This window comes from Perca flavescens, chromosome 17 (assembly GCF_004354835.1).
Source record: "Perca flavescens isolate YP-PL-M2 chromosome 17, PFLA_1.0, whole genome shotgun sequence".
Lineage (NCBI taxonomy): Eukaryota > Metazoa > Chordata > Actinopteri > Perciformes > Percidae > Perca > Perca flavescens.
Window position 1 is genome coordinate 8,934,604 of NC_041347.1, and position 16,165 is coordinate 8,950,768.

Genomic DNA, 16,165 nt, shown 5'->3' on the forward strand with positions numbered 1-16,165 from the left:
TAGGTTTCGCGAAGAGAAAAAATTCCACCACCCCATCCAAACTTTTAGGATACCGGGTATCGGATTTGTACAATCCATACGCACAACGCTTCGGTGTGTTTCCCTCGCTTGAAAGCTTGACAGACCTCCCAGGCCTAGTTACCGTTGCTAAGCCAGGAATGGCCTGTGGCAGTTTTTGGGCGTGGCTTAGCGAAGGATCAATTGGGGGTGATGTCACGGGGTGGAGGTGGATGTTTTTATTGTGAGCATGCTTTTATTGGATTTGCTGTGTTTTATCGTTTGCTGTGGTTTTATCTTCTTTTTATTGCATGCTTTTATTTTGAAATGTGTGTTTTTTAATGTTTACTTCCGCCACCGGACATGCAGTAATTAGGGTAAGGATTTACACCTGGGAGCCAGAGAATCGACTGTTGGATATAAAAAAAGGACAGAATAGCAGCAAAAGGGGATCCAGGAAGACGTGGAGATACGACAGAACACTCGGAACGAGCGGCGAAGCAGACGGGAGATCAGACAAAGACACAAAGGGAAACAACCTTAGAGGCCTGAAGCTACAGTGAAGCAACCCAAACACCGACCGCTAGCGGAGAAAGTGGGAGAGTGTGGAACTCTCCCTTCCGCGTAAGTCCAGTTTTGAGACCGGTGTTAGGTGGGGATGAACGTGAAGAAGTGATAACAGTTGCTGAGGACGTGTTACTGGCCGGAGTGTTTTCTGTTGCAGGTTATACCCGAGGAGGGCCGCGTAAGGAGAGGAAACTGGTTGTCAGCAGAACCCTGTGGACTTTGTGAAGTCAAGACTCCCATTCTGTTTGGACTGTTTTAGTTTATTTTTAAGTAGTTGGTTTTAGTGTTTTTTTTTTTTTTTTTTTTTTTTTAGTACATTTTATTGTTTTATCCTTGTTAAAATAAATGTGGTTTCTTAACTTGTTTTATTCATTGTTTTAAAATACAGTTTTTACTGCTTCACCCCCCACCCCAGAACAAATAACCTGTTTTTTAACCTTTTATCTGTTGTAGTTTTAAAGAGGTCCTAGGCCTCAACAAAACCTAGGTGGAGTTGTCGGCCCTTTTTACACCTATATATATATATATATATATATATATATATTTTATCATTTCTTATATATTTGATATTTTACTTAAAGTTTGCCCAAAAATCCCCCCCTTTATTACATTAACATTTGTTGTTTTGCATTTATTTAAATAAAATGTGTCAGATAAAACCAGTAAGTTGACAATGAATTCAGTGTTCAAATTGTCATCGAAATAAAAAAAAAAAATTACATTCAATATTGATAGTATGATGATTTTACACAATATACAATGCATAGGTCTACAGCGCCTTTATTAAAGACTTCTTAAATGGAGAGGTTGAAATTCCGAGGGGACCGTGAAGGCAGCACGGCTCCTAGTACCTTTTCATCAGCAAGGTGTTGCATTAGAGCGAGCTGAGCTGCCGCCGCCGGGCCGCTGTCGGCGCTTCCTCTTCCCTCCCACTGAAGGATTATTACGGTCTGTTTCTAATCTCCTAACGTTATATCGACACTTTACATCCCACCCTGATACGATTCCCTGCATGGCAGACGTCACCGATTCAAAAATGAGCAGTTTAAGGGCGTATAAGGAACCATTCGGTAAGTAAAATATTCCTGTGTCTAAAACTCTGCGTCCATAACAGCTAGTGTACCCATACAGATGTTCCAGTGGTAAAGGTCGGATTTAAAGCCGCGTTTCAATGGTATTACATGATCTTAGTCGATCTTACTCTAACTTTCAGACCTCTTAAATGGATCTTGCCATGCCTTATATTTATTTTTATTGTAACACCAATAATTATATTTAAAATATTTGATTTGATTACCTTAATAGATACATTTAGAACATTTGTGTGCACCGTTAGTTTGGGGAAAACAGCAAGTGTTTCCTGGTTAGCCATCCGCATCCTCAACTAAGAAAGTTTCCACGATATGAAAAAAGAAGCCTTCCTCTAGTCTAGTAATGGAAAGCCTACAGATTTATAGTAGCCCACTGTCTGTTCAGTTGTCTATACCAGAGCTCTTCAGCGGGTTTTCCGCCCCAATATTTAGAAGAGGAAGATTTATCCCGGCTACAGATCCTCGCAAATATCACACTATAATCATTTTTATTTTATTTTAATATGTTTCAATGAAAATGAGAACAAAAATGATAATTCCCTCCAATATCGTGATTCATATGGCAATCGCAATATCAGTCAAAATAATCACAATTAGATATTTTCCTCATATCGTGCAGCCCTATCTAAAATACACAGTTTTATTTGTGATCATAGAATGTAAAATCCTCCTTGGGTCAAGAAACCCCCAAATTATTACAGTCTGGTCACTGGTAGCTACAGCCCTGGCAGCCAAACCCAAAGTTGTTCTTATTAATGTCTTTATAAAACATTAATAAAGACCTTAGTTGCAACCCTTAGCTTCACCCTGCTAAAATGCTAAAAGGTGAGGGAAGGCATTGTCTACATATGATTCAGTGATTTATATGAGATAACACAACTATAAATATGATTGTACAATTTTGTTCTGGTTTTCAGTGACAGTGTCCCTCTCCAATGTTGTCCTGTTGTTTTGGATGATGCATTCAATTCAATTAAATTTTATTGATAGTATCAAATCATAACAAGAGTTATCTCGAGACACTTTACAGATAGAGTAGGTCTAGACCACACTCTATAATTTACAAAGCCCCAACAATTACAGTGATTCCCCCAAGAGCAAGCAGTGCGACAGTGGTGAGGAAAAACTCCCTCTTGGGAAGAAACCTGGGACAGACCCAGGCTCTTGGTAGGCGGTGTCTCACGGTGCCGGTTGGGGGTGTGATGAACAGTGGCAATAATAGTCATAACAAAAGCATTAGCTTCTGTAGTGAACTGTAGGCCTTGTACAGCTGAAGAACTTCTCTCATACATTTTGATTCTGTTCCAAATTCACCAATATGTACACATCAAAGAAATTTGGCTTTCCAACACCTGCTGTCTCACCTCAGAAGACAAAGAAACATGATCTCACGGCATAGTATTTACACCTGACTGGATCATTTCCTTTAAGTGTAACAAACTTTCACACACCATGTTTGGATAATGAACATGTGTTTAGTCACCCTGCGGGTTAATGGCTGTTTTTCTGCAATCCTATATGATCCAAGTAAACACTGTAGTTCCCTTCACCATTACTAAACTGCCATTTATTGCAGATGTGTAGTTTTAGTTCAGTGAAAAGTGGCTGCTGCAAAGTTTAAAATGGAAATTCAAGGTAGTCTGGTTGTAACTTTATTGAATTTATTTTCTTAATATGGACAGCGTATGAAAAGGTTAATGCCTCAGCAAACATATTCTCAAGTAACAAAGACTGGGAACAGCATAGTTATTGGAATAGTAAGCCAAGTTACGCCCACTATCTGATTACATCATCAACTTGTCATAGGTTTTTAGTAATTTATAGCTAAAAACCTATGACGCCCCTTCACATCCCAGCTGAGCAATGTGAGAACCATTAACGCATTTACACGGATGGCTTTGTGGGTTTGCAGCTATGACAGTAGAACTAGTTAACCAATCAGATGTCACTTTTGTGACATCTTCTTACTTCATCTATACTCCACTGTGGCTGGAAACAGTTGAATTTGACTTAAATAGCTCAATGCCTGCACGTCTCGGGGTTGACTCATACAGTTTGGTTATCGGCTCGCACTGATTTAGATATGTTTTGATCTATTCACTGAAACTTGACTTCTTTGACTGCAGCATGGGTTGCCAGATTTGATTGGGAACACAGATTTGTGTTTTAGTCACTATACAGGCATTAGCTAGCTGTTTCCTCCTGCTTCCAGTCTGTATGCTAAGCTAAGCTAAGCTAACCACATTCTGACTCCAGCTCTGTACTTAACACAAAGACATAAGGTTGGTATCAAACTTTATCCAACTCGCAGTATAAAAGTGAATAGGGGTGTTTCCCAAAATGTTAAAGTATTTGCTTCAAGTTACCCACTGCACAGATACAACAGAGTACATTAAGCTATTTAAAAAGTACAGTAAGTTTTTGCAGAATGTTTTCTTGTGACTCCGATCAGGGAGAAACATCCCGTTTAGATTGGGTGATATGTCATTAAAGAGGTAATATAAGCATTAATATACTGTACCAATCTCATCATGTTCAGATACACACATAGTACAAGAGACCCACAATCAGCTATGTACCTTATATACACATGTAGCAGAGAGTTTGTACAAGGTGTGTGTGTATAGCTGCTTTCAGTCTAGACTTGAGTGTGGCCTTGGTCAGGTGTTGGCATGCCATTCACCTCCATTCATGTGTGGAAACAAAGTCAGGATAAAGCAAAGCACCCACTCCACAGGCTGCTTACAAACTGTTCTTTGCCATACAGAAGACATGGGTGGTCAGAACGGAGGAAAGCTGGGTTCACCTGTGTGGAATTATGGCCCTTAGCAATGTATTCTGATGTGGTTTATATTTCATCTCTTGAACTTTATCCAGAGCATGCAGTCACATGCCCCTGCATTCCCAGAGAGGGAGAAACAATGCTCAACTGATCTGGGGTTCGACTTACACTTGATAATTGGGTAACTGGCTGTAAGTCCTAATACTGTATGCACTATAATTAAAGGGGATTGCCACCCAGGGCTGCAATGTTAAGTTATATACTGGTAGTTTTGCACTTTTGAGCATATTACCTAGAAATCACCTATTATTTATATTACTGCATAATGTTTCTTAGAATATGATAACTCTGGTGGATCTTCCTTCCAGGCAACTATTACTTCACTGCTTGAGGAGGTAACCCATCGCAGAGAGCAATTTATTGTTTTTACATTACAATCATTATGTGGTAACCCTATTGCAAGCTTGGACAGTTTGTGAAAAAAAAAAAATGTTATGCTTTTTATTACTTTTGACATAAGTCTGCTGCATTTCTCCTGCAAGTAATTAACACAGCCACAGTTCATGCCTGAGATGTAATGTGCTGAGATATTAGTGTGAACTGTAGGGGCAGTTTTTAGAGCTCAAACGATTAAGTCGATTGATCCTATGTTGATAATTGATTTATTCATGAAGTCATTTTTCAAGCTGAACTGCCAAAAAGTCCTTGGTTTCAGCTTCTCAGATGTGAGGATTTGCTGGTATTCTTTGACTTATGTTATATTAAGCTGAATATATTTGGGTTTTGGACTGTTGTTAAAACAAAAAAAGACATTTAAAGAGATCACAATATATATATTAGGGCTGTCAAAATTGACATGATAACGAATTAACGCAAATTTCTTTTAATGCTACTAATGTTTTTGACACATGATAAATAGGGGTGGGAGTACAGCATAGTATCGTGATATTTTCCGTGACCATACTGTATTGATATAGCCTAGAAATCTAGACGCACCCTAGCGGCAGCAAATAATGTAAATAATTATAATAATTAATTTGCAGCACTGAAATCATTTTTAAAAAAGGAAGATGTGTTCAGAGTTTTGCCAACCGGATACGGCCAAAGTTTAATCTATCAACTCTGCTACCTTTTTCATTGCTCTGGTTGGTTGTAGCGCTATCCTATTGCGTGCAGAGGAAATTTGAAAGACAACCGTTTATCCCGCCCCTCGGATTGAGCTCCCTAAATGGTGAGTTCCCAGACCCTACATCTTGATGTGGGTCTGGCTTGTCAGGCTAGTATTGCTGCACATTATATCGATATTTTATTATTCATGTGTTGGTCAGTTTGTCTGCTTGAAAATCCCATTTTTCAGCAATAAAATTGAAGTGAGATAAACAAACAGAGAAATGTTTCTTTATAAATAAAACAGATGTTGACAAAGTTTCCTTTTGGGGACGTCATTTGAAATTGGGAAAAATTTGAAGTTGGAAAAAAGGTAATACATTTCAATATATCACAGTTTAAAATTGCAATAATATGTTATTGTGACATATGTATCATGATGATATGGTATCGGGAGGCCTCTGGTGATTCCCACCCCTAATGATTAACGCACGCACGTTCTGTGATTTGGGCCTTGGGCCCAGTGCTGGAAACATTGGCCTGATATATAGAAGAGGGAGATTGTGGGGTGTGTGGGGGGGATGTAAACAGTCAGTCACATGGAGAGGACTGTAGAGTGTGCTGCAAGTTGGCCGCTAGCATTGAGCTACCCAGCATGTCGGGGGGGACTCTGTCAGTTCTGAAGAGGGAGAAGTAAAATTGTCAATTAAACCTATATTGTGAGGTCTGCAGGCGGATTGAGTGGATGCTGGGATTTTGCTTAAAAGCCCCGCTCCATGGGCCAGTGTAGGAATAGGATAGGAAATAAAAACTTTCCACAACTACTTAAAAAGTTGAAAAGTCTTTTGGTCAGCTCAAACTGCTGACCAGCTGCGTTGTTTGTCCCCACATGGACTATATCTGATGGGAGTGAACGCCGCAGCCCCAGGAGCTTGTCTCCAGGGAAGCAGTATGTGGCTGTGTTGAAGAAATGGATGTTCCTGTAACAGTGGTGGCAGGCTTTAACGTTTAAGGGGTGATAGAATGCAAAATCGATTTTACCTTGTCATAGTTGAAAAACGACAGTTTGGAGGGTAAACAGGACATAAATAGAACCTCAAAATCCCATTGACATCTCTTTCCTCTACAAATCTCACAATTTGAAATTGCTGCTGAAAACGGGCAAATCTCAACAACGCTCAGAGTTGACACAACTCAGTTGAGGTCAGCTTAGTCTTCTGAATCTAGGCACGCAGATGCTGTCTCGCCGCCCGGCGTGTCCTCCGTCATAGACCCCGGTTCGCTGTGAGCTAGATGGATCTCCGTCACAGCCGGCAAAAGCGTTGTAAGACCTTAGGGTAGCTGTTATATAAGTGGTGTGACGAAATTCAGTGTAAATACAGTATATTATAGTTATCCCAAAAGAGTAGCTAGCTAGCTATCCGCGATCTTTACCCATAGGATTGAAGGGACACTAGCAGCTAACGAAACCCCTCACATTTACAAAAATGCATTAAATTGAAATCGGACACAAGTGTTAGCTTTGTAAGACCTCAGGGTAGCCGTTATATAAGTGGCGTGACGAAATTCAAACTGTAAATATACTCTAGTTATGCCAGCAGCTGGCCAGCTCCGTGGAGCCCCGAGCCCCGGTAGTCCAGTAACCCAGAAACGGAGACTTTCTCCTGGGTATGGAGCGGAGCGGGGGCTGCCGCGTTCTCATCAGACTGTGTGGAGCTCCTAAAGTCCGACACGTCTTAACCAAATTTGCAATTAGCCGTACATTTTCGTAAAACGGCCCATATTTGAGCTTTATATAGTTGATTTCTCACATAAAAAAGTGAATTTAGTAACGAAACATTGCAGTGTCTGAAATATGAGACCTCCTGTCTCGTCTCCAGTGTGTGTGTGTATGTGGTTAGCTCAACCAATTAGCGCGCAGCTCATTCTAAATATTCATGAGCATACCATATTTGGAAGAAAAGCTCTCATTCCAAATAGGGCCAAAACACAGGGATGGATAAGGGCCCATAAAATACCGGGCCATTTTCAGCCCAACCAATGTTACATACCCTATTAGGAGACCATAAGGAACAGTGTGAAATACCCTATATAATCATTCTATCACCCCTTTAATGTTTTTTTTTTTCATTTGCCCAGTCGTGCGAAAATAGATACAATTCTACTCTACAATTTTTACTGGCACCTACTGTATACAAATTGTTTTTTATTAGTGGTTATCAAATAACAACAAAGACTCATGTATGTTTTTATATTCAGTCTTCATAAACACACCATGGACAGTGTCATAGCTGAGTTAAGAGACTACATTTTAAGATACCATCATTTCTACTGTCATAGAGTTTGATGTTGGAACGTTTGTATTTTTTTGTTTCTTAACCTACAATAACTGCATATGAGACATGTTTTATGCCTTGAACTCTTGAACTTGCGGTCAACTTGACAAAACATAGTAGTAGTAGTAGTAGTTGTACTTGCTGTAGTTGTGTCATCAACATCCTCTGTTGCCACCCAAAAAAACCTCCGTCTTCCAGGACACTTGAAACACACTCTGGCTTCAGCTCGTACGCAGCCATTATCTTCTATTTCTAACAAGACAGAGACAACTCAATTATTAATTGGCCAACAGCACATTCAAATCAAATCATTCAATAAGTATTCTCCGACATGGGCCACGGGAGGGGGCAAGAGAAAGATTACATAATTTATAAAATGGAACAAGTGTTTTGTTATATTTACTAGGCAGAATTTTTTAATTGCCCCGGGCCATCAGGCAACCCTTATTGTTGAATCCTGGTTGTTTTCACATGGCAGGGGGGTGCATGATCTGTTTCCATACTGTGAGATGAAGTCCCTGACTGAGGATAGGGTGTCCAAGCAGGTGAGTGCCACAACAGATTTGCGATGGGATTTTCCTGCTGGCTCAGGACAAGGAAGACTTCCAGAGTGTCTGATCACGGTGTCTTTCAGGGTCTTTAGACGGGAAAAGGAGGTCTTTACTCGAGATGAGGAGCAGCAGCATCAGCTGGGTGGAATGGAGTGTGGTCAGACACGATCATGTGTCATGAGCGGTGGCACAGGCAGGCTGGTCCGAGTATCCCTTACGTTGTGACCGATCATTGTGGGGTCAGCTCTAGCCAGGTTAGCTATTGTTAGAAAAAACAGTTGATAACAAATTATTATACTGTTTTTTTTTTGCAAACAAACAGCATAGTAACAAGTCCACAGATATAAGTTGAACAGGACTGTATGTACAACTGATTTAGTGAGACACAAATGACACAGAAGTGCTAATAAACTGTAAGTTACTACAGCTTTCACTGCTGTTGATGCACGGAGCAGCCATGTTGGATTTTGAGCTTGGGGTACTCTGAGGTTGTCTGAGTTCTGAGCTCGGAAATCCGACATCAGGGGGGCATGTTTCCAACTTTGACCTTGGAAAATCAGACCTCCGAGTACAAATAGAACGCACTATTTGCCCAGGGGAGCCAGCTTGACTCACAGGAGGGCTCGTCACAGACTGAAAACAGCTACCTTTACATGTTTTTCCAATCAGTGTGAATGTGGTGATAAACAGTATGGAAGACTGTGCTGAGCTCCAACGGTACAAGAATAGAACATTTCTGACTGTTACCAGTTTCAGGACCATGCCTGCTTCTGAAACTAGACTGAACTGCTTTGGGAAGTGGTTGGCATTAATGTCAATTTGTTGTTCATTGGCTGATATAGAAAACTAATTATATGGTGAGTCCTTTAAAGTTCTCTGACACGCTATTGCAGCGTGAAATTTCTATACATCTACGTGCAAAGGTTTTATTGTGCATGAAAAAAATAATAGAGTGTAGTTTGAATGAATGCAATAGCAGGATGAAACAAAAATGGAAAAGAAAAACGAGTGTGTTCAGCACGTTAGTCAGCCTTGAATTGTTAAATCCACACTTATATACCCAGTAACTAATTCATTTCTAGAAATAGAGACTGAAAACAATATTGGAGCAAAGTGCAACATGTCAACATTTCCTAGTGTGGGTTGGTCTACAGAGCTGTCATGGTGGGGATTTACCTTTCATTTTCCTTTGAAGGGGTGTGTGTGTGTGTGTGTGTAAAATAATGTAATGATGCACATGTGCCTCCATAGAATGACGAGTGCTCATAAATGTGGGAGGCTTTTTGGAGTTACTGATGACTGAAGATTATAAAAAATAACGACAATCTTCACCTTTGTCATTTTAACCTTTAAACAGTCCGCTCGCAGCCAACCACAGTCACAGAAAGTAAATATAGTTTATAAAACAGATTGCCATCCCCTGTGCAAAATACAACTTTACTGTCAGTTTATACTGAAATTAATTTTGCGTTCCCGAGCAGCCCTGCTCAAAAGAAGAAATAAAAAGAAAAATACACACAGAGCTAGACAACAATTACACATGTAGTACAAAGATGAAGACATCAACAGCCATGAAGAAGAAGAACCATGTTACGTGATATCTTCTGATCCAGATCTGAATTGGCAGCAAACTGGATATGGTTTAGCAACAGGATACACGGATGTCTAAAAGAGTTCTTTAGCCTGTTGTATCTAAACGAAGGGGCTCTATATCGCCTGTTAGAAGGCAGAAGTTGGTATAACTGAAAACATGCATGGAGTCAGAAGAGATGCTGTTAGCGAGCCTAAGCGCGCTGTTCTTGTGGATTGTTTGAAAGGAGTTTGCAACAGGTTGAACAATGATCTTAGCACATACTTTCAGTTAATGATATCATTTAGTTTAAAGCAGATATAGACTGCTGAGGCAGGCTGTGCTGCATTACAGCATGACACTCTGAATCATCGAGTTACAAAACAGAGAAATAATCTGGCAGCTGTAATCTAAGCCTACGGAGAAAATAAAGCCGCTGCTGTATCTTTTTTTTTTTTTTTACAAATGTTAGATGAACATCTCGGTTGTGCACATTTCTCCGGCCGCTGTGTGTGCTGTAGCGGCTTCCCCAGCAGGCTCGGCCGGGCTCCCTGCAATCTATCTATCTATCTCTGACTTAGTCAACACTCCAGTCTGATTTTAAACAATATTGTTTAAAATCAGACTGGAGTGTTGACTTAGTCAGAGATAGATAGATCGTCCATCCATACTCACTCATATCACACATACGCCAGCAAATTTACCATACACTCGTTGTCAACGTATGCAATTAAAAACGGTATTAAAATTTCATTCATAAAAGTCCATTTCTGACAGTAAAGTGCTTTGAGTATGATACACTGTAGAAATAATTGGATTATTGCACATTAATGCTGGCATGTATTTGGGGGGGGGGGTGCTTTCAGTTGGGAGTTCAGTATGGTGACGGCTTTGGGATAGAAACTGTTCAAAGATCTCGTGATGTGCTGGGCCGACCTCTAGCTCACCCAGTAGAGAGTCCTTTGCAGCGGCCCAGGTTTGAATCTGACCTGCGGCCCTTCGCTGTGTGTCATCCCCCTCTCTCTCTCTCTCTCTCTCCCTGTCTATCCACTGGGCTGAACGATTTGGGGAAAAAAATCTAATTGTGATTTTTCTGCCAGATATTGCGATTAAGATTTGATTCTGCGTTTTTTTTAAGTTTAGCTATAGTCCAATATTCCCTGTGTTACAGATAAAACATGTCATGGAGCATTATAACATGATACAACATCAAAACTGCTCTATATTCTTATGGAAGGATGGGAACATAGATATGAACTTAAAGAAGAATGTTAGATTGTTTACAGAAATGTAATTTTTTTTTATTTTCTTTTTTTAACTTTCCTCTGTGAACACATTAAAGCTGAATGAAGGAAACAGCCTGCTTACACCTGATCACTTAATCCGTATTCTAGTTTCCCATGCAAAATAAAGTTTAATCGTCATAGAGTGTAACCCAAGAAAGGCCAGGTGAGTTCTTTATTTGGAGCCCTTTAGATACAATGGCTGTACAGTGACGTAGACTGATGCAGGCCCACATGGAGCTGAAAAGCTGCCTTTGTGCTGCTCGCCCAACTCATCCGTGAATCCGTGCTTGTTCAAAATATTCCTTTTCAGTGCTGAGGGCATTTGATTTAAGAGTGTTCCATCTTGGTGCTGAACAGTAATTTCATTGTTTCTGAGAAGCTGTCATGCACTAAACGCTGGAGGGGAAACACACCTAAACTCACACTTTTTTTATTTGGCTGACTAATGTAGCTTATATAACGATCATGACATAAAGCAATATGATGAAAAAGTCTCCTTGCCTTCCAAATGACAGTTTACCTCCTTTAAATGATCATGATGTGTCATCACTAGCCAGTTTTACTGCCTACATTAACATGTCCAAACTACGTCATACTCTCATACCAAATAAACCCGCTGGCTGGAGGATGTGGCTTTTCTCTGCATCTCTGCAGTTGATAATTTGGTGATATGTAGGAAGTGGATGGCATGAGCAGAGGTGACAGCATATAGTCACAATATTAAAGCATGTTTTCCTTTTTTGTAACAGACCAAAGCAGCTCTGAACCTGTGGAGGACACAGACACCACCAGCTTTGTGGCAGAATTTGTAAGCATCTTTTCTTTACTCTTGTGTTTGTTTAACTGTCTCATTGTCTTGACTTGTCTTCTATCCAGTTTGCTTTCTGCTGATTTCTCATTGATCTTCCTCAGAAAGCAGAGTCTTAAAGTAATCTGCTAAGAAATGTACCATAACTGAACACACTGTGCTGTGATTGCTAGCGCCCAGGGGCTCATTGAAGAACAGGTTTTGGCAGGCTCTTCCCTATCTTTGCACACAGGAGTCATTTTCCTCGACAGTTACAGACTACATGTTGAATGTTGCCTCAGTCTTATAAACAGACTGAATACAAAGCTCCCAAGAGAAAAGTTAACAGAGGTTTCTCAGGTTTCTCTTTTCTAGGGCTGGGTATCGGTCCGTGTACTTTTTCGTTCATTCGATTTTCATTTCATAAACAGGTATTGAAAAACAAAAAACAATGGTTATTTGATTTTCGTTTTAAAATACATTTGAAATTGAAATACAAGGCATTTTTTCCTTTTCATTGTCAAAAGGGGATGGGAGAAATTTAAAATATGCTGTGATTTTCATTTTCTATTTCATATAACAAAAATAAAATCGTTTGGAAATAGAAATTAAAAAGGCTTGTTTTTTCATATTCAGAGACCGGATGTTGTCATTTCCAAGGCAACAGGGCCAGCCTAGCCTACCAGTGTTCAGTGTTGCCAAGTCCGCTTATTATAAGCGACTTTGGGCTTGTTTTTCTGTAATGTCGCTTACAAATATTGGTAGTCGTGGGTCGCGTTTTTTTTGGGCTTGTTTCTGAAGTGTAGTTGCTTATTTGGGCTTGTTCTCAGCTCCGTAATAAGTTGTCAAGCAGTCTTGCCTGTTCACTCTGTCCCTCCCCTTTCCCCATACACACAGGAGACAGCAGAGTTTTTTCCCCACCCACATCCTGCTTCTAATTGGCTCTGACCCAGATGGCAACGAATACTAGCCAATCAGAGGCAGAGCAGGGCAATCAGTTTTTTTCTGTTTAGGAAAACGTCAGTGAGTGACTGAATGTAAATACGCGCGAGTCGCGACTGATGGTGAATGGACTGTAGGAGAGTTTTTGGAGGAACAAATGCCCGGGGCAAAGTGGGCGAAATACGGGAAGAAATATAACAAAGACTGGGAGAAAGAGAAAGGAGTAAAAGAATGGATTCAACCCGTCGTAATAATTTCTCTTGTTTCTGGGTTATAGTTATTTAAAAATGGGATCTTCTGCAGTCCCTGCAATAATAAATAAAGAATTTGTGAATTCAGGATGGTATTATGAAAATTTTAATTATCAAAAGGTTATTATATACACGTGTGTATATAATGTACTTGGTACATCAGTCTATATTTGATATCCCATCAGTTTTCTAATGTTAAAAGGTGGTTTAACTCCCTATTGTAGTCAGTGTCCTGAAGCTCATGGGGGAGAAAAATAAATAAACTACCGTGTGTACAGTTTTGCAAAACTGCGCACAGTTTACCAATCTGTTCACATGGATGTAAATTGACAATCTGTACCCACGGATTGTAAAACCGTGCACACAGTTTATTTATTTTTCTCTTCCCGGGGGTCCGTAGAAAAAGTCGCTTGTTTTGGGCTTGTTTTCACAGGCCTGGTTGCTTATTTGTCTCGCGAGATCTGGCAACACTGCCAGTGTTGCTTTCAGCCCAGGCTAAAATGACTTTGGAAACCTGTACTCTTGATAATGCTTGTGGGGAATTTTATATCACATTTATTTATTCCCCTCTCTCCCTGCCTCCCTCTGACTCTCTGTCTCTACCTGCCGCAGACAACTTCGCCCCAATCGAACCAGCTGAGGAAACAGAATTTCGGTTCACGGCTGTAACGGTACCGTTACGCCACCGTTAACAATCCCAGCAAACTTTCTGTTGCTGATATGGCAGAGAGTTACCGGCGGTTCGGGATCAGATCATGGGGATCAGACCTCCGTTGCTGGGTCTAATATTTTAATATTAGCTGCTGCTGCAGCTAGCTAGCAGCTAGCCACCAGCCCTGTGACCTGGGTCCCCGCGGTCCGCTCCCCGGTGCTGACTGACTCTGGTCCGTCTGCAGAGCTGCCGTTACCTGCTCTAGCTGAGCTGAGCTGGCAATCCGCCGCGCTCGTGATTTATTCATATTTTATTTTCTTTGCAGATAGTGATATGACGCACTGATAACAGGCAGGCTGGCTAGTTGCTTTTTGTCTGTGAGATAACAAAACTTCCTTATAACATGCATATAGACGTCCTGAAATAAATATAAGTAAAACATATGTACTTAGGCTATTGAACTATAATGACTAATGCCTATGTTCATATTGCCTCATTTATGTATTTCGTGATCTATTTCATAGCCATATTTATGTATATTTATTAGGGCCGGGACTCGATTAAAAAAATTAATCTAATTAATTACAGGCTTTGTAATTAATTAATCGAAATTAATTAAATTAAATTTTTTTACATGTATTTTTAGTATACCATTGAATAATGACTGAATACATAAGCTTAAGCAACACAATATTGTTTATTTTTGTTCAACCAAGTCCAGCAGACCAGTGCAATTTTTGCCATTAAGTGTAGCAATAGCATATTTAGAAATATAGTACATTTCAGAAATTCAGGTAGCCTATAGGTAGGTAGACCTTCTGTAAACTATGTTTTTTTAAGTAAAACACAATACTTTCAAGTACATTCAGACTTAGTTACCCTGGTCCTTAAACCAGTCATCTGGTGGAGTGTAGGTTGGGTGTGGGTCCTTGTACTCGGAGTCGGGCTAACGTCCACGCTAGCTGCTAAATGTTTGGCGTCGAGGTGATACTTGAGGCTCGATGTGCTGCGGTGATATGAGGATTCCTTGTTGCATAGCTTGCACACAACCATGCTCTAATCGACGCTTCCATCCGTTCGTTTTTTATAACAAAATGTCCCATCCACGGAGCCAACCAAAGCGTTCTCGTCAGCTTCTTCACTCATGTTCACTGTGGTTTGTTGTTGTCTGAAGCATTGACATATATAAAAGGTCTGAAGTCATGAACGCTAGTTGGTGCTCCAGTATAATCGGTCCGCCGAAACTCATCCAGTGAGAAACGTCCCGCGGTGCAAAAATAAGTGTGATTAAAATGCGTAAAAAATGTTTAACGTGTTATTTTTTGTGTAATTAATTAACGCATTAAAGTCTGTAATTAATTAATCTTAATTAACGCGTTAAAGTCCCGGCTCCAATATTTATGTAAAAACGGATGATCAGTCGCTCAGGAAGTTATAGGCTACAGTTCCCTTCAACTGCAGCCGGGACATTCTCAAACGCTTAATGTGAAAAAGTGGGTTAGATTTTTTTTGACAGTTTTCAGTGGATATGAATAGCAATATGAGAGAGAAATTTGGTAATCATTGATCATTGTTTAGGTAGATTAAACCACGTTAAGCTTTTTCACGTTAAGCATTTGAATGTCCCGGTTTTATTTATTTATTTCAGGGGACTTTTATTTATTCCATCTATTTATATGCACATTATATTCAAAGGAAGTTTTGTTATCTCACACACTTCGACTAAAAGCAACTAGCAAGCCTGCCTGGCATCAGTACATAGCTTATCACTATCTGCAAAGAAGAGAAAATATGAAAAATCACGAGCGCTGCAAATTGCAGCTCAGCTACTGTACGTACACACCGCTGCCGACTTGAGCTGCAAAGAAGCTCTGGCCGCCCTGTCACAAAGTCCGGGAAGCTGTTTGACGCTTTGACCGTTCTTCGATAATGTTCAACACGTGACTGAAGACAAAGCACAAGCAGCCACTGCACTGCCAGTACGCTGACACTAGAAACATTTTATAAATTACATATATAATGACAGAATTTGTATTGTTTGTTGGTTGCAGCGGTGTCTGTTAGCAATTAGCTTGCTTGTTAGCCGCTAAAACCGCAGCAGAATGCAGGCAGAGCGAGCAGCACCAGCTGTTGACCCGTGCAAGACTTCACCGTGAGAGGCCTGTTTAGACACCATGTGACCGGCAGGTAACGTTAACGACCAGTTAACGTTACCTGCCTGATGCAAACAACATCATATCATAAAG

General features: G+C 40.3%; 1 protein-coding gene across 2 annotated transcripts in view; it reads left to right on the forward strand.

The window, feature by feature from the left end:
• The first annotated feature begins 1,457 nt into the window (after positions 1 to 1,457).
• Positions 1,458 to 16,165, forward strand: part of edaradd (EDAR-associated death domain) — a 30,058-nt gene continuing 15,350 nt past the window's right edge. For both annotated transcript variants that reach the window (XM_028603926.1, XM_028603927.1), the window contains exons 1-2: positions 1,458 to 1,634; positions 12,037 to 12,095. In XM_028603926.1, the coding sequence (XP_028459727.1) occupies positions 1,577 to 1,634; positions 12,037 to 12,095 (117 nt within the window). In that variant the 5' untranslated portion in view covers positions 1,458 to 1,576. The remainder of the gene's footprint in view (positions 1,635 to 12,036; positions 12,096 to 16,165) is intronic.